The 26,489-nt window shown below is 43.3% G+C and overlaps 1 protein-coding gene across 8 annotated transcripts in view; it reads left to right on the top strand.

Annotated features, from left to right (window-relative positions):
- Positions 1 to 19,517, top strand: part of TCERG1 (transcription elongation regulator 1) — a 34,564-nt gene extending 15,047 nt beyond the window's left edge. For 7 of the 8 annotated variants that reach the window (XM_072872298.1, XM_072872299.1, XM_072872292.1 and 4 more), the window contains 14 exons: positions 734 to 849; positions 1,980 to 2,068; positions 3,093 to 3,253; positions 4,085 to 4,151; positions 5,247 to 5,382; positions 6,333 to 6,422; positions 7,176 to 7,294; positions 9,380 to 9,530; positions 13,858 to 14,022; positions 14,867 to 15,049; positions 15,467 to 15,646; positions 16,617 to 16,700; positions 16,957 to 17,057; positions 18,325 to 19,516. In XM_072872298.1, coding sequence (XP_072728399.1) covers positions 734 to 849; positions 1,980 to 2,068; positions 3,093 to 3,253; positions 4,085 to 4,151; positions 5,247 to 5,382; positions 6,333 to 6,422; positions 7,176 to 7,294; positions 9,380 to 9,530; positions 13,858 to 14,022; positions 14,867 to 15,049; positions 15,467 to 15,646; positions 16,617 to 16,700; positions 16,957 to 17,057; positions 18,325 to 18,526 — 1,844 coding nt within the window. In that variant the 3' untranslated portion in view covers positions 18,527 to 19,516. Of the gene's footprint in view, positions 1 to 733; positions 850 to 1,979; positions 2,069 to 3,092; positions 3,254 to 4,084; positions 4,152 to 5,246; positions 5,383 to 6,332; positions 6,423 to 7,175; positions 7,295 to 9,379; positions 9,531 to 13,857; positions 14,023 to 14,866; positions 15,050 to 15,466; positions 15,647 to 16,616; positions 16,701 to 16,956; positions 17,058 to 18,324 lie in introns of all 8 variants that reach the window. The other variant, XM_072872294.1, reaches the window with a different exon arrangement.
- Positions 19,518 to 26,489: the final 6,972 nt, after the last annotated feature.

The following is a 26,489-nucleotide window of genomic DNA, read 5'->3' as shown; positions in this document are numbered from 1 at the left end:
AATAAGGCAGAAGGGGCAAAAGTCCTGTGGCTTTTCTTCAGTTTATAAAGTCTTTCAGGAAAACAAGTCCAGTCGGACCCAAATAGTTCTTCCTTTTATTGTCTGCTGATTTTTTCAGTTACAAGAAATCTTTGTTTAGACAAATTCAGAACACTTACACAGTTAGCTAGTTTAATTAATACCCATCTTTCTAATAATTCAGGTTTAAATAATAGCTCCTCTTTTTACTGAGGTGAAAACATCTAAGACAGCAAATACCAATTTTGCTAAGTAAAGATTATACATTTTATAATTCTTTAAGTGGGTACAGAGCAATCCTCAGATGATTCTCTGTGAATTTTCTCTGTTTGTTTGGGTTTTTTGATTTGTTTTGGGGTTGGTTTGGGGTTTTTTTGTCAACAGTATTTCAGATCTGAAAGTGGTCTTCAGTGTTGCACTGTTGGTTGATATTTCTGTTGCTGTTTCTATTGGTACGCTTTAGTTAGCTTTTTAACATAATAGGCTGCCTTACAATATTTCCTTTTCCACTCCCAAGTTGATCTTGGTGCAGGAGATAATCACGTCTTTATAAGCAGACACCGTGAAGCCCAAGAAGGACAAGAAGTGGTGAAAATACATGAGAAATAAGTTTTGTTTTGCTGTTGTGCTTGGAAAATCATACTGATAAAAATAAATCTGTTGTGGCCTGTAATGGTTTCTTAATAATACTAAGGAAAATTCTATCTTTATTTAGAAAAAATGGAAGAGAAGATTAAAGAGCCAATTAAAGAACCTACGGAGGAGCCTTTACCTATGGAGACAGAAGAAGAAGAGCCAAAAGAAGAACCTATAAAAGAACTTATAAAGGAGGTAAAAGACCTTGCAACCAAATAGTCAGTATCGCCATTTTGAATCGTACATCCTACAGGTGTGGATGCATCTGTAGACCAGGCATGTTGACAGGAGACATGGTTAGTAATTTGAGTTCTTAAATTCCTCGGGTGGTTTTGAAAGCCTTCCCTTTTTGGACTCATAGCTTCCCCCCCCCCCCTTTTTTTTTGTCTTTTCACATAAGGAAAAAAGGACATTTAAAGGAAAAATACAGAGTATGTGAGTTAAGAAATTAGTAAGAACATGGAAAAAACTAATTACACAGACATGTTGTTCTCTCGCTGATTTTAGTGTGTTCAGAAAAATACAACTTGTCCTGAATGTTTGAAATCTTTAAATTAATAGCTTTTTCTCTATTTCTTTACTTCTTTATTTTGAACAATTTTGAAACAAAGCTTACACATTATCCATGTGCTGTAACTGATAAGTTTAGTCTGTTAGGAACACGTGTCCTAGAAAATGCCTGTAGTGTTTACCTTGCAGTAAACAAAATTAACTTTTTCTTGTAAGGCATTTTGTCATGCTGAGAAAGTATAGTTCTTGAAGATGCTAAGGTGTTTGAATGAAAACTAAAGCTTTTATACTGATTTCTGTGAACTTCAATGTAGTAGGCAAAAGCACAGAATTCAGTTGCTGGTTTTTTATTACCACTCTGCCCTGTTTACTTTTGAGATAGCTGCTAGTTTGCTTATTTCCATTACAAAGGTTACTGCAGATTTTTGACTGTTTTGTACTACATCTCATTTTCAAGTAAATTAATTTTAAGGATAAATCAAAATGTCTTTGTGAGGAACTACACCCTTGCCCCTGTATTCAGGCCTTGATTCAAGGATTCACGCAAATCTAGGAAGGCATTTGAATAAGGTTTCCTTGAAGTCCAAGTTAAGTAAACACTTAGAGGTTTTCTGAATTGAGATTTTTGAATAGCAGTTGCTGTCTGTGTTGAAATTCCAGTGCTTCCATTTTAAGCATGGATGAAGTGTAATTGTGAGCCGTTTGTTAGCATTGTTTCAAAATACATTTGCTTGTTTTAAACAAGTTAATTACTTTATAATAAATAATTAGCTAACTGTCATTGCCTGAATCCTGTAACTTGTTTTTTCCTTGAGGAGCCAAAAGAGGAAGAAATGACTGAAGAAGAAAAAGCAGCTCAGAAGGCCAAGCCGGTTGCAACCACTCCTATTCCAGGAACCCCGTGGTAGGTAATGGTTTTCCCTATGGCCTGCTACTGCAGGACTGAAACATCGTTTCCTGTAGCCACTGGGAAGGTCTCTGGGTAGTTAGAACAAGTAACAGTGTGTGAAGATCCTGTTCTTGCTATGCTTCTGTCCCAAATAACATTGGATTCCTCCAGCCAGCACTGTTCACACTGTGCCAGCGCTCAACGTTCAGTGGTGTGTGTATAGCCTTTCTGCCACACACTAACTGCGGTCCTATGAGGTGCGCTACCAGTATAGATTCCATATCCCAGACCCCTTCATCTGCCACTGATTCCTCCTGATCTGGTGTGAAATACTGGCCAAAAAAAAGTCTTTGACTTCTTTTGCCCTTAAGCCTTGGGGAATGAATAGGTGCAGCTGATGGCCAAAACAATTTTCTTCTTTCTTTTCCTGCTTGGCATAGATACTCATCAGGTGCCTATGCGTAGAATGTCATGCTGAGGTTACTCTTGCTGTAATAACGTAACTCATCTTTGTGTGTTTGGATGACCAAGGTAGAAATCTTACTGATGGGAAAGGGATGTTTTAATTTTTGCAACTTAGCCATTGATGCTTTTTTCCTAATGCTTGATATTTAAAACTGTCTCCCTTCAAATTATCTCTGTGGTTCTTTCATCCCATCATTTATAAAATTCTGGCAAGATCATTAGGTTGCTTTTTCTTGTATTTTGTGGGGCATTGAAGAGATGAGGTATGTTTTATCCCAAAATCTGATTCAGCTGTGTAAAATATTTTTCTAGAGAAGAACTGAATATACTGCAGCTCCTGATAAAAAGCACTTTTAAAATTGCATTTCAAATCTGCTAGCAGAGAAAAGCAATAATTCAGTATCCCGTTTGGACAGTAGGAGCTGGTAGCTGCCTGGTGGCTGTGCAGCAAGTGTAACCTGGATCTGTCTGTGACCCTTCTGCTTGCTTCAGTCTTTGAATATGGTAACAGGTATACAGACGGAATGAAGACAAAGATAATACAAGACTTCCTGTCTGACACTTAAATTTCTAGGTGTGTGGTGTGGACTGGTGATGAGCGTGTTTTCTTCTATAACCCTACCACTCGTCTTTCTATGTGGGACCGACCAGATGACCTAATTGGAAGAGCTGATGTGGACAAAATTATTCAAGAACCTCCTCACAAAAAAGGGATGGAAGAAGGAAAAAAACTTAGTAAGAGCCATCTTACTGCCTTCTTAAGAAGTCTGAATATAATTTATCATTTATTTTGTGTTGATTTCCAAAACTAGTAACATTTAAATAAGTGAGAGAAATGTAAGGACGTATTGAAAAATGTATATAGCTTTGGAATTTAAGAAGGCTGGTGGGAATGCAGATTTATAGAGTCCTTTGGAAAAAAACAGTCTATCGAAGAAAGTAGATACTAACAAGGTTGATTATTTTTTTTCTAAATGCCAACAGGCTGAAAAAACCTACAGTTTTTACTGACTGAAAAAAGGGACTGTGTTTGTTTTATAAGCAAGAGGAATTTGGGGGCTAGAAAAGGTTAATCATAATGTACGAATGGGCTCTCACAGAAGAGGATTTAACTTGGAGGACATCAACTGGAATACAGTTTGGAAACAGCTGCCAAGAGCAGAGAACATTCAAGAGGCTGCTGAGATAAGACTTCTTTCTGGCATGAGTTCTAGTAAATGATCCTGGGATGACATGTGGGCTTGGTAGTTGGAGGAGAGCAAAGTGCAAGTAGGTAATCAGGAGATCCAAATGTACTTCATTAGAATGTTTAGCCTGAGGTTTTTTTCCCTGGAAATAAGAGGTCAGTGTTTGTCATTTTAAATACAAAGTTGGCCACGAGTCCATTAGTCCTGCCACCAAATTCCGACAGTGTTATTCTGAAAGCAACTGAAAACCATATGTCTTCCTTTGTCAGAGTACATTATTGCTGCACACGTTGTCCTCTCTTTTTGCACAAGGTTTCATTTGTGATTTACAAACTTTTCATAAAGATAAAATCTAAAGTATTATTGAAATCTGTTACAGTTAGAGAAGAACATGAATCTACAGAGGACGCAAACGAAGATGAGCCTATTAAAATTAAAAAGCGCAAGTAAGTTTGTTTTTTCAATACTAAGTGATCCGTAGATAAAATAACTAAGTTTTTCATCTGAGCATTGTGTATACTGCTGTATTCAGCAGAGTAGTAACAGTAACTAATAGGACTGGTGAACACGATCGTCAACTGTCTGCTATTTTACTCTAGCAGCTCAGGTATTTGATATTTCTCTGAGATAGCTGAAATTAATGTGTAGCATCTCCTTTGGAAATCATTTGAAATGGAAATAAATGGTGTAAGTTATTTGGTGAATCCAAGGAATATTTTGAGTACAGTTTATCTTAAATAGTTTGCTTCTGTTGCTTGTTTACCTAGCTTGCTAATTTCTGTGCACAAGGCTTTGTTGCCAAAAAATCCAGCCACCTAGATTTTCATAGTGATTACTCTGTTTTCACTCTGTTATAAAGGTTTAAGAGTTCTGTTTACGTCTTTTGGTCTGTTTTGCCTATTGGAAGCGATATACGTCGCTTCACTCTGAGTTACTTGCACGCACTGTTTTAAAAGTAGTTTTACCATTTTATTTGTTATTGTGTACTCCTAGGGATGATCGTGAAGTTGTTAGCAATTAGGGCTTTGAGTTTGTGTTTGGGACGAAGCGCATTTGCTCTTTGTAAACATACATCAACAAACAGCACACTTTTTTCCAGAAATGCTTTGATGGATTAATGTGTCACTTGGCGTTACGGCACTTTCTGTTGTAATGATTGTAAGGTATTCTCAATTTGAGCTAACTCCCTTAGCCATAGTCTTTTCACAGAGCCTCATGGTCTTGAACAGGAGATAAGAAAATTAGTGCAGTTAATGTAAAATCTATTGCACATCTGGTGAGACCGTTGAACACAGCCAGAATGTGCCAACTTCTTGGAGTCATTTGTTGGCGCTGAAGTTACTGAGAATACCTTGGTTCTTGAGCTCTTTCAGTGTGAAGGCATTCATATCCAAGTCTCAAAGAATGGCTTTCATGATTTGTAAGTCTATGCTTCTGAAGTAATCTGTTATATCCATTCTGTCCTGGTGTAGTTCAGTTTCTAACCTACAGGGTTGACATATTACTTCTCAAGTTTATACCATATGTTTAATTTTTTTCAGGAAAGATGATAACAAAGATATTGATTCAGAGAAGGAGGCTGCTATGGAAGCTGAAATTAAAGCTGCTCGAGAGAGAGCCATTGTCCCTCTGGAGGCTCGCATGAAACAATTCAAGGACATGCTTCTAGAAAGAGGGGTCAGAGAAATCTGTGTGTGTGTGTATATGGGGGGGGGGGTTCAGGCAGAGGTCTCAATTCTTAGCGAATTCAGAACTTGCAGTGCTTTATGTAAGGAAAACAATCTCATCCTTCCTCTGGTTAATGGATGCATTTGGTACAAGACTCCATATTTCAAAGAATGTTACAATTACAGCAAAATTTTGATTTCTAAGTAACTGAAATTTAACAGTATCAAGACATTTTTTTTTTAAACTTTTTTCCCCAAGTTAAGTAATTACCTAATTGAAAGCTGCCATTGAAAGTAAATAGGACACACAAACTGGACACATCCTTAATGTTTTTGGAAATGTTCCTACATGAGAAAAGCAGTAAGTTCCACCGTGGTCTGCACACTCTTACCCTTAAATGGGACACTTCTTGCTTTTAGTTAACTAAATTTGAAATCTGCTTGATACCAATCAGTTTTGATAGATAAATTACGCTATTAGAATATAAATTTATATAGTAACTTTAAAAAATGGAAGTGGTTCCAGCTGCCTATGCTGCTTTCATTTAGTTTCAATAACTGGATTTTATGGGATAGTTTTAATAAAGCTTATTTAAGATGAGCTCAAAGGTGTATCAATCTCTTGTAGCAGAACTGTTTACACTCATAACATTTAGAAAAGGTATAGAGCAGGCATGGGATATGAGAACACACAATCTCAAGGCTTTCTTCTGATGTACTTTTTTAATGTCACACAGTAGTAGTAATTAAGCGTGTGTTATTATTTACAAGTTTTCAGAGCCAATTAGTGCTGAAACTTGCTATGGCAGCCTCCATCATCTATTAGCGATGAAGACTTCAGGATGAGTTTGTTTCCCTCTTTTCATCAGATGTCCTATAGTTTTCAAGCAAAACTGTAAAACTTCTGTATATTTGAGGAATTTTAACCATTAGTTAAAATCTGACTTTTTTTAATTAAAGGTCTCTGCTTTTTCAACATGGGAGAAAGAGCTACACAAGATAGTTTTTGATCCTCGTTACTTACTTCTCAACCCAAAAGAAAGAAAACAGGTAAAAGAGAAGTCAAATTCACTCCCCATCCAGACACACCTCCTACAGGGTTTATCTAAATCCTCAGACCGCTATTTTTGTTCCTGCTAACCTTCCAGACTAATCAGTGTTGCAAGGGATTTTTGTTATGATTAGGGTTTGTCTGGAAATGGAAGAAGTCAGCAAGCAAAGAAGTGAGTTGATAGTTTTTATTTTTCCTGTGGTTGGAAGATCTGATATTTTAACACAGTGAAAGTTGTGTGCATATAGAGAGCTCCCAAAACTGGAATGAAATGTTGAGAATCATCAGTATCTCTTCAAAATATTGGCGCAATGAACAATCTATTTATTAAAAAAAAAAGTGGTTAGGGGAGAAACTAAAGCGCATTTTTATTATTAAGCAAGTTCTCACTGCAGAAGTTTTCTTCAAATGGATGTAGGGAAATGGAAAACTTCAAGAGTGCAGGAAGTGTCTGCTGCCTTAAACATATGACCCAGAAAAATATTAATATGACATGAATGTGTAAAACTTTTCACAGGTCTCAGATTACATGTTTAGATACAGTACACTACATGTTCAGCAGATTGGAGTAATCTGCATATTCAAATACAAAGAGTCCCTAGCCCTTCTTTCTACCTCGTCTGTGTTGGTTCTGTGGTGAGAGGAAAGGAAATAGGAGAAAAGGAAAGAAATGGGGTTTTTCCTCCCTCTTACCTAGAGCTCATGTGGCTCCAGGTTTGTATGTTTTGTGTTGGTGACTGGTGTTTCTGTAGGTATTTGATCAGTATGTGAAAACCCGAGCAGAAGAAGAACGCAAGGAGAAGAAAAACAAAATAATGCAGGCCAAGGAGGATTTCAAGAAAATGATGGAAGAAGCAAAGATCAATCCAAGGTAGGAGCTTCTTTCTTGTTCGTATGCATAAGCTCTATTAGAACGAAGTATGTTGGGTGGTGTTAGGTAGATTAACCTCTCTCAAAATGGGCAAAGAGGAGAAAAATCATCAGACATTGTTCAAGTCTTCTTTTGCCTGCTTGTATTCACCTAACCTGTGAAATAATAGAACTTGTGATTTATAATGATTTATGTATTTTAAGTCATTTTGAAGAAATCCCCAGCATGCTGTCTGGATTGTGAGAAAGGTCTCATGGTCCACCACAAGTTTTCTTTAATAACCTTGCTTCTTCTTAATATTAGTAGCCTCTGAGAAGCACTAGGGAGGCTTCTTCAGTTGGGAGGGCGGGGTTTGAAAGAATGTTTTTCTGGTTACAAAGTATGATAATAATACGATGGAATGTTCTGGTTGCTTTAATATAGAAATTATTACATACCCCTCACATTCAGACCTACTTGCAGTGGTAATAGCAAGGTGATGACAGTGAATGTACTAACATTCAAGATTTTATTGCTAGAATTGTTTGTTTCACAGCTTTCCCACAGAGTTCATGAAATATGTGCTTATGTCACCAGATGAGCTCTAAAGCATTCTCTTTCAGCATCTCTTGGCTTATCTGGCATTAATTCTTTTACAGTGAAATAACAACTCATTTGTTTCAGTTCAGCTTAATTTTTTCAGTGACCCGTGTTGGAAATCTGGTGGAAGCCAGTGTTATGTTAACTTTTAAATTACTTCAAATCTGATTAATAACTCCTTTAAAACACCTGTCTGCTCATTTAATAAGGGTAGCAGTTTCGGCAGTACTAGGCTGGGAAGAATGGAGGCATGAAAATGTTTTAAGAAAAAGTTCATCGGTAATAAGTTTAATATATAATTCAGAGACTAACATGGACTATTATGTTAGCTTTGGTATCCTCAGCTTCCAAGATATCTCCGGTGTGTCATATTGGGACTGACTCTTATCTGATTATGGGTTGGGGTGGGAAAGAGAGTTCCAGCTGAAATACTGTCTTGTTTAATCTTATCCTTTGTCTTCTGGTTTCAGTGTTTGTCTAAAGATATTGCTGTACTTCTGTGAGTGCCAGACTGGTTTTTTATCATCTGTCTCAGTCCAACATGCTCAAGAGTTTGTGTTCCACTTCACTTAAACAGCTCTTGTTCTTCAATATAGCTGTACATTCACTTTCTCATCTTTTTGAATAAGCTACCAAATTCTCTTCTTGTTTCAATTTACCCTACAGCAACAGTAGGCTGGATTTTCCAAGTCTAATTATTTCCATGCTGTGATGAAAACATTCGTATGATTATAAGTGTCTCACGTATTCTTGGGGCCAGATTTGCATCAGAGCTTGGAAAAAGCACAGTAGTGGTTTTTTTCGAGGTAAGTGGCAGTACTATATCTACTGCACAGATTGGAATCTGGCCCTGGAGGTGAGAGAACAGTCAGGGAAATGCTGTGGGGATAACGGGTTGCAAGCCCAGTATTGCTGCATCTGCCCATAATGTTTAAAATATTTTCAGCTCTATGTGTTTTAAGATCAGGCTATACAATGTTAACTGTAGGAGGAGAAACTGATTCAGCCAGTGTTCTATTGTGACTAATACCAAAAGGTGATTTTCTTGGTGAACTCTTAGCATGGTTTGGCTGCAAGCGAATGCACGTAAAATTTTCAGTTTCACAGCTGTGAAATACCTGGACAGACTGGTGGCTGAACTGCTAACCCACAAAAAAGAAGATTTTTGTAGACAACCGAGTTTTTTCATTTCTTCTTCTTGGTTGCATTGTAATCTCTCTTCCTACACCTGCACTTTCTGCAGGTAGCTGTATTCAAACAAACAAAAAACCCCTGTAAGTCTCTAACAATACCTTTCATGTGTGTGCCTAAACCTGACTCCTTTCTATATAGTTCATTGATCAAGCATCTCTATAGTGAGACCATAGGATGTTGCCGCCTTTTTTTTTTTTTTTTTTTTAAATTGTGCTCTGGCATGTATTCTAGCAGAAGAAATATTTCTCTGCTGAACCTGCTTCCCAGCAAAGACGGCTCTGCCAAATGAGTTCACTTGCCATTTTGTTGCAGAACTACTTTTAGTGAATTTGCAGCCAAGCATGCTAAAGACTCGAGGTTCAAGGCAATTGAAAAGATGAAAGATCGAGAGGCCTTGTTTAATGAGTTTATCACAGCGGCAAGAAAGAAGGAAAAAGAAGATTCGAAGACCAGAGGTGAGAAGGTAAGGTGACTTTTTTAGTTCCAGCAGCGTGAATGGTGTGAGTCTGAGTGAGATGGGACAAAGCCAGTGCTTGGTTTCCAGTGAGCCTTCGCTGAGACACGGTCCTTCTCTTTCCATAGAGGTTTTACAATGTAAACACTTCACGGATGTCCCTTTGGTCTTTCTGAACTAACTATTTTAAGTTTGCAGGTATACTGACTTTTAGAGTGTATAGAATTGAACTTACATTTATTTGTGAAGCTGACTTTACTTAAATAATCACACCTTTTTTGTTCACCTAAGCAAGTAACATCATATTCTTAACTGGAATAATACATGATTTTTTCTTTTTTTGTTATATTATCCTGAAGCATTAAAAGGAAAAGGATTTTTGTCCTGTGTGGGTGGAAACCCCAGAACTGGCCATTACCTCTCTGTTCTCTCAGTGGAGGCAGTAAGAACTTGAAATTCTCTGTAGGATACTCTGTTTAAATTTCAAACAGCTTCCATATCTTCTCTTTCCATCTAAAAGCTAGCACTTTAGTGACTTTTTAATCTTTCAGTAAATATATCTTATGTATAAACTGCTGCTTATTAGAATTAAAGGTCAGCTATTAAAGATTAATGAATTCCAAATGTCATTTGACCGTATTGTCAATAGCAGGGAGCAGGCTTTCACCGCTGGGGAAGCAGGGTGCTATGGAGGTGGCTTCAAATATTATCATCAAAATATGCAGCCGCTTACTTAAATGTCCCTGTGTGTTGTGCGAATGGAGAAAATAACCTCTAAAGCCTAATCATTTTTGACATTTTAAAGTCTGCAATATTTATTTTGTAGTATAAAGTTATTGCAAATTTCACCTACTAAGAGTGCTTACAGAAGAGAAAAATGCTGAATAACGGGTTAGATTTGGGGACAATTGCGTTATTCAGTAAGTTTTGCATATGTTTTTTTAGTCTAGGTACTCTGGCCTAATTTGATTCTATACTCGATTTTTTTCAAATGTTGACTTACTGCTGATCTTTTCAATAAATGATTGTGCTTTCAGAGGAGAACTGATGTAGTTCAAAACCAGGCTTTTACATACTGCATTTCGATTATGAATATGGAATTTTAAAGCATTCTTGCAGCTTAATAGTGCAGTTGAAGACTTTAAAAAAAAAAAAGTAAATATTTGTTTTGTTGTTGCATGATTGTTCTAAAGTTGAAAAGTTAAAAGAAGAGAGATTGTGTTTGTTTGCTTTTGAAATAATGTTTTTTTTCTCCAAAAGCCTTTTGTAACCATTTTATGTATTCTGTTTTATAACAAGTGGATAGACTTTACAGTTATGTGCTGTGCGGCCTGTCAATCAGTTCAGTCTGACAGCTGTCAATCACTGACACGCAAATATTATGGGATTCCCTAGTGAGGAAAGAATTGGTATCTCTGTGTGGTGACTTTAGCCTCCCGCAGTTCCGGTACTTTACATTTTTTTAGTTTTTTTCCTTGTGAAGTGATGAGAGTTGTACCTGCAATGTGTTAACTGCCAAAAAAAAAAAAGACTTCTAAATACACCTGAAATATTTTCAGTCTTATTTTCCTTTGATTTTGAAAGTGCTTAAAACATAAAAGAAAATTTAAGGCATTTAACCTGAAGCTTTCTCAGTCTGTTTTAAAAGTCCAAAATCTTTATTTAATGAGGATCAACTTTACAGAAATCTTTAACGTAAGGGTTTAAAATTAGATAATGTTTTTATTTTGCTTCATTAAGTTATGGCTTATTGGATGGTGATGGAGCAGCCAGTTTTTCAGATGGTTGTTTTTATTCATGTGCCTAATTTCAGTGAGTAAATACAATGCTAATACTTCTCAGATGACAGAGATGAGGAAGTACATGTGGGTTTGAGGATATCAGGGAAGGGACTGTGAGCTGGTAGGGTTGACCAAGCTGCTCGTGTGCTGTCCCAGGACACAGCATTGTTCCACGTCCTCGAGATGAGCCCGACGTCCCACTTTACGAAGCCTTACTGAAATGTTCAGCTGCAAACAGCCTGCAGCCCACTGTGCTGATGGCTGTCTCATCTGTCCCGTATCAAGACCTCTTAACAGTTTTCTTAAGTAATACTCTACTTAGTCGAGCTAGTTACTGTGTATAGATACACTAAACTCGCAACGTCGTAGAGCGGTGATTTTAAAAGATTATTCCTTGGTGAGATGTTTTTCACTCAATTTTTTGGGCAGTTTTCACCTGTTTTTTAAAATGGAAAACCAAATTGCAATACTTGCGCCATATGCGTTGCGGCTGACTGAAATTAAACCCCCGCTTTAAGAGCATTAAAGGTCTGGAAGTGGCATTTGTTTTTCCCGGGAGGGAATTGGCGGTACCCTCCTGGTTTTCTGCCGAGTCGGTCGCTAGTGAAGCAGCAGACGGCCCGGCTGGCGTCTCTGTACAGTGGTGCAGGAGCTCGGCAGCGAGCAAGCGCGTGGCTTCCGAGGGAGCGAAGGGGCTGCTGCTGGCAGCTCCTGCGGGAGCATCTTTCTGCAGACTGTGGGGGGGTTCTTGGGTCTGGTTTCGTATGGCAGCTGGTGCCACGGCGTGTCCACCAGTGTTGCGGGTATGCAGTTTTTATCCTGTGGAATATATATATATATATATATATATATATATATATATGCATATGTGATTTGTGCAGAAACTTTGATACACCCTTACTTTATAGACTTCTGTAGTAACATCTGGGAATTGTTTGATTTTTTAACAAATATTTCTAATGCCATGGCTTAGAAAGCTTCATATTTTTGATACTGCATGCATGTTTTAAGATGTTTTGAAACAACATTCTTAATTTTACAATGAATAAACGGTTTGCTTAGCATTTTGTTCATCTACTTTAAGAAAAAGTGATAGTGCTGTAGATGTAGAGCAACTTCCCACTGGCACTAACCAGTTGTTTTCTAATCTCTGATTACTATCTTAATCTCTCTGTTGAGATAGTAAAGAAAAAAAGCCTATAAAGCCTTTTATGTTTATATGTGAATATTGTGAAGAACTAAAATTATCAGTGGGCAAGGCTGCAGAATGTTCGTTCTGATCTTCATTTCGTTCTTGCATTCTGTAACTAAACACATTTTTAGAGAATTGGGATGTGACAGTTCTCTGGCAAGCCAGAGTTTGTTCGCCTGTCCATCTGCCCACTTCCCTTATGAACCTCAGTGTTTAGGAGCTAAACTGCTTTTGGTGGTTTTCTTTTTTTAAAGGGATGAGGAGAGGAGAGAAGTAGCAAAAAATGAATGTCCAGCCCTTCTGCTAGGTTGTTGGGGTTTTTTTAATTAGTGTGCCATAAAGATGGCTTTTATTTTGTGGACCAGCAGGGTTTGGGATGCTGCGAAGGCAGCATGCTTCACCTTGTGTGTGGAGTCCCTAGAGTCATTCCCTGGCACTCGGCGAGTGAGGTCAACCAGCCCCTCGCCTCTCAGCCTCCATCTCTCTGAAGCATAAATGCCAAACCAGACTTCTAAGGAAATAAAAAGGAGAAAATACCTAGGACCTAAAGTGCAGCAGGAACAGGGAGATCATCTACCCCAGAAAAAAGAGATGTAATAAAGGCACAGCAGTCGCTCTTGCAACTGCTGGTTCTGGGAGTTTGGATGAAAATGTGTGGCTAGTTGTCTCGAGATAAAAAAACTAATGTGATTGATCCTCTGCCAGCCCTTTGCGATGGCTGTTGTTATGGACGTGCCATTTCCAATTGAAAAAGTAGACTAAAACATTTCCTTAGACTTTTTTATATATATGTGCATATCCATCTTAAATGTAACTTACTTAATTACCATATGTGGGTGATTCTTTATTGGTTAGATCCATCTTAAGACATTGCTCTTTATCAGCAGATCCAAGTATTTACCTCTGTTCATTGTGCACTTGGAGGATAAATCCATGAACACTTGATTTGTTTAGAGCTCTGTTCAAAACTGCATAGCTTCTGTAGTATTAATATGCAAAATGCTATAATGTAGAATCAGTAACTTGTTACTTTGGTATAAAAGCTCAAAAAAGAAGCTTAAATTGGAGTGAAATAATAAAAACTGTATTGACGAATCACTCTATAAAGAATATAGTTCATCTTAGATGTAGCAGATCTTCTTAATGTATCTGCTTTAGCAGAACAGTCCCAAGGGGAAGTGAATTTTAGATGCGGTTATGTCTAAATTCAGAGTTTTAGTGATTTCTCTAAATTGTAATGGTATGTAATATTAATATGCTTCCCTCTGTTGGAGGTAAGTTAACTCCTTTTTTCATAAGAGCAAACTGTTGGGTATCAAAGTATCTTTCTCAAGTATTGTCTTTGTTTCCGTCTGTAAAACAGATCAAAATGGACTTCTTTGAGCTACTGGCTAATCACCACCTGGACAGTCAGTCTCGCTGGAGCAAAGTGAAGGACAAAGTAGAGACTGACCCGCGTTACAAAGCGGTGGATAGCTCTTCACAGAGGGAAGACCTTTTCAAACAGTACATAGAAAAAATAGCTAAGGTACGCATGTGGCATTCAGAAGTATAACTTTGGATGTTCTGCTGGTCATGTTGCTGTTAATGTGTGAAGTAACTAACTAGAAGACAGACTAACATGTGCTTTAGTTCCATACTAAAGAGAATTCTAGACCACAGTTATGTGTAGAAGTACCCCAGAATGACAGCTTGAAACTTGGAAGTACTGTCCCTGGTGGTGGTGCTGCTGCAGATGTGCGTGGTGCGTGTATGCTCATGTGCAGGCACACCCAGGATACTTGGGAGAATTTATCCAGCAGAACAAGAAAGGCAGAGACTCCTGTAAAGCCACTGATTGTAAAAATGGCTGTAAAACCTCAGAAAGTACAGACACCACATTGATTACTTCCTACCAGGATGGGCAGAGTTGCCTTTGTGATTTTTTTTGTGTCAGCTGAGCTTCCCTGAGGAATATAGATGGTTCATACACAGTTCCTTCACTGGTTCTTCTCTCTTAATCCGATATTCCTACCTTCCTCTTCCAAGCAATTAATGGTTGAGAATGTAAAACAGGGCTAACAGTGATACCACTCTCCCCCATCCCCGCATTGTTCAGAGTTTGTCACTGTGCACGGACAACATGCTCCTGAGAATAGTTGTTCTGTGATCAGCGTTGTGACCAAACTTCTCTTTCCCCCACGCAAACCCTGTAATGCTGCAACATAGCTGTTGAAGCAAAATCTTGTAATCCATAGATCTCAAATCACTTTGAAGTATTTTGTTCCAAGATGCCTTTAGTTCGATAACCCTTTAATTTACTTACCTGTCTAATGAAAATATGAAAGGTGTTGTGTTGTTTTTATTGAGAAAAGATTGTTCTTACATTTCAGAATTTAGATTCTGAAAAAGAAAAGGAGCTGGAAAGACAAGCTCGCATTGAGGCAAGTTTGCGTGAACGAGAAAGGGAAGTCCAGAAAGCTCGTTCGGAGCAAACCAAGGAAATTGATAGAGAACGTGAGCAGCACAAACGGGAAGAAGCTATACAAAACTTCAAAGCGCTTCTGTCTGACATGGTGAGATACGGACAGGCTTTCCCAGCTTGTCAGTGCATTCTTTTTCTAATTGTTGTACCACGTAAAAGCTTTTTGGCATTTGTAGTTAAGTTTATATAGAAATAGAATCCTGTTGTCTTCTCCCCACTGCCCTCCGCTCACTGTTGGGAGTTTCGCCTTGGTTGGAAGAGAATGCTTTGCATTTAGGGTTCATGGTCTGGCATCTTCCCAGGGCGTTAGTGGATAGCGTTATTCCTGCTGTGTTTCTCTGGAGCCTCACGGGTGATGGCAGATTTTGAGTCATGCTGCTGTAAACTTCTGTGTGTCTGTTGGAAAATTAGATATTGTTGAGCATTAGGAAAAGCCTAAGAAGTATATAAGAAATATCAGTGAACTGTAGAAAAAATGGTTTAAAAAACCAATCATCATTTGGCTCAGGTGCGTTCTTCAGATGTGTCATGGTCTGATACCAGAAGGACTCTACGCAAAGATCACCGATGGGAATCTGGCTCCTTGCTAGAAAGAGAAGAGAAAGAGAAGCTCTTTAATGAACACATTGAAGCACTTACCAAAAAGAAGAGGGAACACTTTAGGCAACTTCTGGATGAAACTTCAGCGGTAAGAGCTGTATTTATTCAAACTTCAGATCTTTGCCAGCCCATTGTGATTTATCTTTTTCTGGTTTTCTGTCACACAATCTGATTTGTTTGTTTTTATTTCCAGGGCCCCTTTGCTTCACCACTATCTTCTCTTCTTCATAACAAAATTTGTGCATTATGTTTCCTTACTTCTTTATCTTGAGTGTTATTTTGGTTTAACATACAGTTCATTTACATTTAAACTTCTAATCAGTGATCTTTTTATCTCCTGCAGGATGTTACATTTCTTCAACACTGAGTTATTTGATACTCTTTACTATATGGTATCTGCTCTTTCAGATATCCAGTGTGTTTGTCTTAACGAATATCAGTATATAATCTTACCAAGTTCATCTCTTTTGATGTTCTCCTGCTTTATCTTTATCTTGTGCTACTGAATCTGAACTTTTATTCTGTGTAGTGCTATGGAAATCTGTTGCCTATTCTGTGTATTGTGGGGTTTTAGTGAGTCTTGCTCTTTTTTAGTTATGTGCCAACTTCAGTCAGCTTTCTTTTAACCGGAAAGTTTTTATCTCATCTTTTAATGCATTAGTTAAAAGTGCTTAGAACATTAGGCAGATTTTTAGTGTGATAGAATAAAATGACAGACATGTAACTCCGAAGCAAGTTTTCTGTAGGTAGTTTTTAAACAACACATTCATATACGTAAATATGTACTAGAAAAGACTTTGGGATGTAAATGATATTTGTGAGGACTTTGATCTGAAAATGCCATCTCAAAATACTAAAGAAAAGTAAATACATAAAAATCAACTAATTAAAAATACGAATGTAGTAGTATAATCAAAACCCAACACTTAAAAATACAGCAACAACTTTGTCAGTGAACTTGGGAGATATTTAAAAGCTTCAGATGTAGTAATATTTACATTCCGTATTCTTAGAATCTAATTTTCTTTTAATTTAACTATTTTTGCTTCTTTTGAAAGATAACTTTAACATCAACATGGAAAGAAGTGAAAAAAATCATTAAAGAAGATCCAAGGTGCATTAAATTTTCTTCAAGTGACAGGGTAAGCGGTTTGCGTCACTGTTGCTAACTTTTGGTATAGTGCAGGATACAGAGAAAGTAAGTTAATGGCTGCTGAAGTGGTTTCTGCTTTTATGTGAACAGAGGTATTATTGTTTAAAAGAGATTTTTAAAATTAAAAATGTAAAAGAGAAGGAAAAATATAATTAACATGTAATTATTGCTTATGTTCAGTATGTTAAGTTGCGTGAAGTACTTAATCTGCATTCAGTGTTTTAAGCTTATCTTTTTTCTTTCAGAAAAAACAAAGGGAGTTTGAGGAGTACATTAGAGACAAATACATTACTGCCAAAGCTGACTTCCGAACACTATTGAAAGAGACCAAATTTATAACGTACAGGTGTGTAGCATAATGTCAGCAAAGGACTAATCTTTTTGTTGTGCTTTTCCATATAAATGGCAACAAACTGATGCCTGTTTTTTCTCCTAGCGTAAGCTGATGTCTAAGTTACACTTTTACAACCTTTCATAACCTGTCAAAAAAAAAAAAAGTCTGCAGCAGCTAGAGACCTCTTTTTGCTTTATTTTGACGTTTCTGCTGCTGACTAACAAGTAATGAAAATCAAACCAACACAGGTGTGAGGTTCTCTTTGGCTTCAGAATAGTATTCTGTGAATAGTACTCTCGGCTGTCAGGCATTAAATTAATTTTTTGGTGAGGGCCATCTTTCGTGTTTGTATTAGTCCTTGGCTTAGACTCGGGAAGGATCAATATTGAAGTGAGGACTCTGCTTCAGGACTTTGGAATAGACAGCAAAGAAGTATTGGCTCCATTGAAATTTTATAAAAACCCCCGTAAATAATTTGCCTGGCTTCCGTGGGAGGATTTCATTGAAAGGGTGTGCCTTGCAGGTGGGTAGACTTACACAGCAGTTGACTTCTTCGCTCAGTTCCAGGGGATGGTACTGGGAAGGCTGATACAGAATTTTGGGTATGGACCAAACCAAGTTTCCTATCAGAAACACGAGTTCACTTAAAAAGGAGAAAATGAAATAAAGTTCTTTGGATCCTGTGAACTGCTTGATTCCTTTGCGGTCAGCGCTGCAGCGTATTGGAGTTCTGGTTCCAGGTGGTGCTGCTGTCAGTGAGCTGAATGACAGTGCTCTAGGCTGCTGCTGTGGACACAGTTAATCAGTCAAGCTGGACCGTAGCTGAGACTTCCACATCCAAATTCGAATTATTTGCCTAATTTAGATGCTGAGTTTAAAACTCTGGTGGTGGTTTTTTGGGTTTTTTTTGTCCCCTCTAGGTTTTAGCATTTGTGTAGTTGATGTAGTGCTGTACAAGGCCATTGCAGCCAGACACGAGTCTTCCATGGTGCTTGCTTAATGTAGCACAAATGTAGGCAACAAGCCTTTATTTCCTGTGCATAGAGTACTGTTGATGTGCCTAGTCCTGACCTAAAGCGGCATCTTTCTAGCTAAGATGATGCCCAGGTCTCTGCACCCTCTCCCTGCTTTGCCTTTCCTTGACTCTACCTGCGCTTCCTTATGGTGAGGGCAGCTTCGCTGAGCTCGTAGCAGCCACCGCCGGGAGCAGAGCGGGTTCCTGGGGCGTTCTGTGCACCCTGGACCGCTCTCAGGTGGTAATTCTTGTGCTTGCTTTCAGATCCAAAAAGTTGATCCAGGAGTCAGATCAGCATCTGAAAGATGTAGAGAAGATATTACAAAACGACAAGCGATATCTGGTACTTGACTGCGTACCGGAAGAGAGACGCAAACTCATTGTGTCCTACGTAGATGACCTGGACCGTCGAGGCCCGCCTCCACCACCCACAGCTTCAGAGCCTACAAGACGAACAACAAAATAGTTATGAAATACTCTTAAGCCAAGGGTATCTGTTAAATCAAAAAGCTTGCATGAGCCATCTGTCAGGTTTATACATATACATTACCGTGAATATATTGCAAAACCATCTGAGGAGCAGAGGAAGAAGCAGCATTTGTGAACATAAAATGGTCTCGGGGGGTGGAAAAACCAACAACAAAAAACCCACGTTAAAGGTATTTATGAGTTTCTTTGGGGCATGACTGACAAAAACCCGAACATGTGGGCTGTGTTTGGTAACTTCAGATCTCAGAGCAATGCAGTATCTGTATATGAGGTGTGGCTGTCTGTTTGGTGGCATTCTTCTCAGCAGTGTCATACATGTGAGTCTTAAGGATGACCGCGCTTGTGGTTTGAACTTGTACTACGTGTGTGCCACCAGCTTCCTAATGGTTACCACGGTCCCTGGCTGAGGAGGTGAAATGCTGTCTGGTAGCTTAAATTATTGATTACTGAAGACCACGTTCTGGAGAGACAAGTCCCGATTCTCTGCTTGCTTTCACCCTTGTAAATGGAACTAAATCCATTAAAGCCAGAGTTAGAACTGGGAGGGGAGAATTAGGACTAGGAGACCAAATCAAATTTGTTCACAGGTCTGCTTTGTTCCTTACCCTATCCATGAATTAGAAAAAAATCAGGTTGCTCTGCCCAAGTGGAGATTTGTCTAATAATTTTTACTCGAAGTTGGAAACACTTGGTAAATAACAGTGGTTACTGGAGCAGAACAGGACGGTTGTATAAACACATTTTTATTTACGATAAAGTGATCTTTACATACTTCTGGATTAGACTGTGGATTTCCCCTCTGGGCAATTCTTGTAAACTATACTCCTGTTTTGAATGTTAAACTTGTGTTTCTAAAGTTTAATTTTGAAATGTTGGGATTGTTCAGTTTATGTATTTGAACTACAATAAACCAACCCTTTTTATATATGGATTGTACAGGCCTAATACCAGGTTTTGTTGGATTTTGTTGGACTTGTGAACTTACGAGTAAAGCAAACAACTGAAGTCATATCGCCTAAATTCTTGGCTGTGTTTGGCAAAACAGTACCTGAGGCACTGTGCAACATCGGATTAAACTCCTCAGCAGCATTCAGGTCAGCATATGTGCAATGGGATGCCAAGCAAAATTATTTTCTAGTTTAGTTCTTTAGTGTTTTGTTTAAATATGAGATGGTAGGGATGGCGGTGTCAAAGTATTTCCTTCCATTTCTTCTGTATTTGACATGGATCTCTTCCTCTGAGTTGAGGGCTGGGGAAGGATTGATTCTTCCATGAGAAATTGATTTTTTTTTTTTTTTTTTTCCCTAGCAATTACTGTTTTGGTGGCCAGCCATCAGGACTTGCAGTCTGAGCAGCAGGACAGAGGGTTGTTCACAAAGATTTAGCAGCTTGGGAGGGATTTGTACTGCTGACATCTGAAACGTGGTGCTTGTAGCGCGAACGTACCCCCTAAGCTCAGGGCAAGCGCCCCTCCTCTCTCCTGGCGCCTGCCCGCTCCACCAGCGTGGCGGTACCCAACCATCGGAAACCAGCGCAGGGCAATGCCTTTGCTGGGAGTGGAAGTGGAGGAAGGAGGCTCGTCGCTTGTGTAGGGCCAAAAATGTTAGACCCTGCGGGAAGTATAGTTCCCACCTGGGAAGTACAGCAGTTAAACTGCCTGCTTGCCTGCCGGGGGAGGCTGCGGAGCGATCTGCAAGGGCCGTGGGGAGCCCTGGCTGCCCGTGCTGCGCGGGCAGGGTGGGGAGAGCAGAGCTGCCCGGGGTTCCACCGTCACCCTTGGACCTGGAGAAATCCCGCAGCTGCTGCCGATAAACCTGTGTTAGCAAGTCAGACCCAGGAGTTCCCTTAATTTTTAAGAAATTCTTGATGTTGTATTTGAATGTCAGATGTCTCATGCGTTTTGGATTGCCTGCTTCAGGCGGACAGATTTCACATTCGTTTGTTCACATCTGAAAACAGGAGCGGGGGACACGAGGAACTGGCACAGGAACACGGTACAAGGTGAGCAGGAACGGTTTTGCCAAGGACAAAACCTCAGAAAGTTTTTGCTGCGATAACGTCAATTCAGAAAAAAAGGCGTCTAATTGAGCTGCCCTAGCCAGACCCGTCCTTCGCAGGCTCCTGCGCGCGGCGGGGGCAGCGGGCAGGGCGGGCAGCCTTTGCTTGACCAGCCCACGCTGCGCACTGGCGCCGTGGGGGGCACCCACGCAGCCGAGGGGCGGCTCCGCCAGGGCGGCCGGGGCACCCGTCACCAGCCAGATCCCTGTCGGGCAAACGGAACAGCAGGAGTGGTTTCTAATTTTACATTTCTTCAAGATCTTCATTTTTATGAACAAGCTAGGAGCCTACTGAGCCGCAGCACGGGAAGGTTTTGGCAGCGAAGGGTCAGATGGCTCCCGCTGACCGCGGCGACGCCAACGCACCGGTCGGCTCCCTTCGGTGCTGACAGCGCAGAGTCCTCCGACCCCTGGGCGCGGGACGGGCGCAGAGCGACCCTGCAGCCGACTGCACCCGGTGTGGCCGCGGGGGCCTCGCGTCCCCCGAGTGTCCTCTGGGCAACGACTCGCTGTCCACGTCTGGGACGTGGCAGGTGCCCGGGGTCGGACGCTGGTGGTGGGAACTGTGGCAACGCGCCCGCTCACCGCGAGAGCACAACGTCGCCCCGCTCTGCCAGCAAATGAATTTCTTTTCGCTCAGCTTAGCGCAGCCTGGCAGGAAGCCATGCATTTTTTATAGCTGTTTTAAAATATGGTTAACTTGTTCATTAAATGAATAAGACTGCTATTAATTTTAATTTATCTTGTTTATGGAGACCAGATGTTCATTAACATTTATTTATCTGCTTATTCTGTGCATAAAGCAATTACGCCTAATGCACTGGGCCCCTGGTGAGGGGGGTGCTGCCGTTGCAGCCGCAGCGATGCTGCCGGAGGACGCGCTGGTGATGCGTGACAATGCAGAGCTGGTCCCTGTCCCTGCAGCGCCTCGGGCACGGTCCCCTGTGTCCCCCAGTGGCAGGGACAGTCCGTGCGATCCTCTTCCAGAGAGGGGTTTGGTATAAGGGATGCTGACAACTTCTCTAGCACCTTTCCCGTCGCAGCCCGGCCGCTCCCGGGCCCGGCCCTGCGTCAGGCTGCTGCTGTGGCTGAGCGCTCACAACAGGCTGGCAGGGCAGGAGTTAAAGCTAAGTAAGCTTAGCAAAGGGAAACTCACTCAAATTTTGAAAGGCCAGACTCATTTCTGGGGTAAGGAGCTGTGGTCTGGCACGGGCAGGAGGGCCAGTCCCAGTCTCGGGGTTCAGTTTCTTCTGGGGCCATGTTGCCGTTTCCACCTGGTGCCGCTCCATGGTTTCTTCTTTGGTCTCCTGCTTCGGGAGCCAGCGCAGAACCCGAGGCCTCCCAGGGGATCTCAGCCGGCCTTGCAAACAGCAATAAGCTGGGCCCCGAAACACTGCTGCTTCCCCAGACGAGGGGCTGGCAGCACCAGGGGTCCCTCCACGGCCACCGCAGCTTCAGGGCTGTGCCTCCTGTGCAGCCAGCGCAACCCGCGCCTCTCGGCTCCTGGGGACGTTCCCAGCTGTTGGGGACGTTTCCCAGCCGGTCTCCCCCCACCCTGGCACGCGATGCCCGATGGCCCCAGCTCCGTCACCCTGCCCTCCACCCGCTCCGCTTTCGGCTGCCCCCCGGCCACGACGGCGTGGGCTGATGCACCCAGCTCCTGCTGTTACTTCGCAACAGTAAGCGGGCATCGGCTCAGCAGCGCTGTTCCGTGTCGCTTTCTTCATGTTCATTCCACGAGCTTTAGAAATAAGTTATTTTCCCGTGTGTGACGTTATTTTCCCGTCCAGCCGTGCAGGCCGGGTGAGCGAGTGCCTTCGCGATGGGGTTTCGCCCTTGTACCCTGCCGAAGCCGAGCTGTGCTCAGGGGCCCGGCCCGGCATGAACCGAGGTGTGTGGGAGCAAGCCAGGGATTCACAGCAAAGAAAGCGATGGTGAAATAGGTCCTTCCAGAAAGGTGGGAAGAAAAGAGCATTTATTGTGAACTTTGTGATTTTACTCTGATGCCACGGCTCACCGTGCCGTGGGAGGGCGGCTGTTGCTGAGCAATGATTACGGTCAGTGGCTACTGACAGTCACAGAAGTCTAATTTTATCACATCTCATCTTCACTTGTGGGAGCGAGTAAGAACTTCCAGTCCCAAATAATCTGTGTAAAATTTAATTTTGAGGTGATATGCACTGATTTTCTAACGATTTTTCGCTGATGTGCCATTGCTCCCTTGGCGCAGGCCTGCCGGCGGCAGACCCGGTGCTGGGCTGCAGAGAGGGGTAAGCGTGGCCGGGGGGGGACGGGACGCAGCTCAGACGAGGCCCCGAGCAGGCTCTGCCGCAACGCAGGAGAGAGCCGTGACGGGGAAGGGAGGATGCGTTCAGTGGCACTCTGGCACAGGACCTTTCCAGTACTGTCCCAAAGGACTCCAGGTTCTCGAGGACGTGGGGGACTCCAGTTACTGTGAAGAGAAGCATCAGGGACGTGGCTGCAGGACCCCCCATGCCCCGCACCAGAAGCCTGGCACCTTCGTGCCTTGCGGAGCAGCGAGGCTCAGCTTTGATCTCTGCACCTGAAGGGGCGATGCCACAATGTTTTAAAACACTTGGAAATGAGAGCTCCGCGTTTCGGGCTTCCCCTCCCACCCCTTGTAACCCCATCGACAGCAGCACGGCCTCAGCCATGACCGATCCTTCTGCAAGCTGTGTCTACAGCGTTCTACACATAACTTGATTTTCACAAAGGTAAAGACAAATGTGGCTGTTTTAAATGTCAAAAGCCTTGCTGGAAATGTTGAAGAGCTCTCTGAGTATCCGGGACTTACCCAGAGGCTCTTTGGAAGAAAAGGCTGGTGGTGCCTCCCCCGCCATCCCCAGCTGCCCCACTTGGACTGCACTGCACGCCAGGAATCAACCGGGGCTTGAATCTGTGTGCATTGTAGTAGATTAAGGTCACCCAGCAAACGTGAAGGTAAATGAGCGTCTATTTGAATAACATTTCCTTGACAGTATAATCCATGCCCTGCAGCTTCTAATTAGGTGCCGCTGTTTAAATTCATCACCAAGAACAGCAGAGAATTAGCACACGGACTGCAGAGGAACTGACAGTTGGCTTTAATGCTTTATCAAATAATGAGATTTGTCCTGCTGAAGAGGGTGAGCTGTTGGACACTCCCAGGGATTTACCATGAACAACAGCCCTCCTGCATTAGCCCCGTGTGCCCCTTCCCGCCCGGCACAGCGCGTAGGGCCAGCATGGCACAGCACAGGCAGAATGGGGCTAATCATGGCCGTGGCCGTGCTCGCACCGTGCCACGCACAGTGCATCAGAGCTTTGCACAGGGCAGGGCAGACACTATGGTGATAACCACTAACCTGCGGCTCACCCAGGCAAGCTGTTCCTGCATCAGATCCTGCTTTAGGTTTATTGTAAAGCCAACGCGCAGCTATCAGCAGTGATTTCAAATGGAAAATAAAACGGGATTCTTCCTGAAAAGCACTGCAGGACCTGCTGTTCCCTGTGCCGGGCGGTGGAGGGTGATCCCCAGCCTCGGTCTCTGTGCCAGGTCGGAGCCATCAGCGTGGGGTCCAGGCACCGCTCTTCACTGCGGCGGGGAGTCGCCCAACCTGCACCGGGGCAGGAGGGAGCCAGAGGAGCCCCAGCCACGCTGTGTCCTCCCCGGCTCCTCCGCAGCGCTCCCTGAGTGCGAGGGGGGAAGTTTTCAGTGAAACTGCCCATCCTCGTCATGATGAATCGACCGTCAGTGTCTGTATGGAGGCAACGAGCTCTGCAGCCACCTGCAGCATCTCACCCGAGCCCTGGCCGGGGCAGGGAGAAGGGCCCAGCCCCACCTCGCATGGCTGGCCTGTCGGCTTCAGCTGAAACGCTGCTCAAGGCCAGGAGCACGCTAGGATCAGTAACTAAATATATATGTATATATATATTTACTGCCAAGCCTGTGTGCTGAGCTAAAGCTGTGTTTGGCTTCCGTGAGATACGGTGTTTGATCAGACTGCTGCGGGTGAGGGCTCAGCAGTCCACCCAGAGCAGCTCGTTTACGGGCATGAACACCCCCACGCCATCACCCACAATCTGTTCCTGCAAACATTGTCTTGCAAAGGGGAGTCCAGCTCCCGTTAGCCAGTGGCTTCGGTTTGTGGCAGAGACCCTGGATAAAGGGAAGTGCTCACCTCCTGCCTCGCTCTGCTGAGCCAGCCCCTGGTGCCAGGTGGGGTTTTGCCAGGGTCCGACTCGCTCCCCAGGCACTGTCACCGGACAGAAGGGTCCAGCAGCTCCATTTTCCAGAGGCCAGGCTGCAGGGCAAGAGTAATAGCCCTTGTCACTCCACAGAGCCCTGTTATTGGAGATATTTAGTGCTGAGGCTGGGCTGCGGAGCTAATAGCTGGGATGTGATAATGTTGCTCCCTGCATGAGTGAGCAGGACATCGATTGCGGGCTGTCAGCCGCAGCCGGCCCCTCAGACACCGTGTGCACCGGGCAGCATCCCGCACACGGCATCAGCCGACACTGCTGGCACAGCATGCGTGCTGCCCCTCGACACAGCGTCCCTTAGCACTCTCAAACGCCCCTCTACGGCTGCAGAAAGCATTGGGCATGGCAGCTGGACAGCCTTCTGCACGTGAACATCAAGGGCCAGCTCAAGTACCGCGCTGGGTGACTGCCTCACTGGCCTATGTGGGGCTCACTGCACTTGCTGAATACAACCGGTTCCCAGCCTGGTTACGGGCATCTCCCCTCCGTGCCCCTCAAGATCCCCATTGCTTTTGCCTCGCTGCCACAGGCTGCAAATGACCAGAAGGGACTGTTCTAAAATAAAGCAACACTCCCAGCCTATCCACCCCACTGCACTCAGCTGTGAAAAGGGAATTAATGCCTCCCTGGCACCCAGGCGCACGGTGGGGGCTCCACCACTCGCAGGGTTGTGCCGACGGTGGCTGCCACACCGGGAAGTCCCCTGGGACGAAGCACAGGCAGGGCCAGCCGTGGTGGCTCTTCCCCAGCACATCCCCTGCACAGCACTGGCACCAGCACCAGCCATGGCATGCACCCCGCTCCCTCGCTTCACCCCGGCATCTTCGGGAGCTACCGCACTCCACTGCAGGGCGACATGGTGTGTGTGCAGAAATGAGGCAAACGGCACCTTCCCCTCGTGGGAAAGGCCGCTGACCCGTGAGCAGGGCTCCGCACGCGTGGCTGCAGCGGGGAGAACAGAAACCACGTGCAACAGATGGGTACAATGCCAAACATCCCTCCTTATGGATCATCACCGTGAGTCTCGTAGACGTGATTTCCAGGCAAGTGTGGTGCGGGATGCTGTTGGGCAGTGGGGTTTCCAAAAGCAGATGTTCTTCCTGGCTGATGCTGGTGATGGTCACTCTGGCTGCCAGCTCCCTGGCACTACGGCCCACGCCATGCCCCACTGCGCCAGCAGCAGCACTAACCCTCTCCACCCAGCCACAAATGTGTCCCGAGCGGGACAGGGCCATGGGTGACAAAGCTGCGGGGACACCTGCGCATCCCTGGGTTTCCGCTCACCTCCCATGCGCTGCCACTGGCGGAGGCAGGACCGGCGGGATGTTTGCTCGGCCTCACCACGGCCCCCTGCACCCAAGGATCGACCCTCACCATGGTGCGCCCCGCTGGAGGGGGAGGCTGCATTCCCAAATCATCTCCTGCCCCGATGTCCCGTACCCTCGGCAGGGATGCAGAATCCCTGGGGTCTCTGGGCCCCAGCCGTCCCCATCGGCACAGACCTGGCGGCCAGCCTCTGACCAGGGACCTTCTTCAGACGCCGTCTGGGTGCACGATGCTGCCGTCACGCAGCACGCGAGAGGCACAACAAGCAGCGACTCCACACAGAGACACGTTTGG

This window comes from Ciconia boyciana, chromosome 9 (assembly GCF_034638445.1).
Source record: "Ciconia boyciana chromosome 9, ASM3463844v1, whole genome shotgun sequence".
Classification (NCBI taxonomy): domain Eukaryota; kingdom Metazoa; phylum Chordata; class Aves; order Ciconiiformes; family Ciconiidae; genus Ciconia; species Ciconia boyciana.
This window is presented reverse-complemented; position numbering and strand designations above follow the sequence as displayed.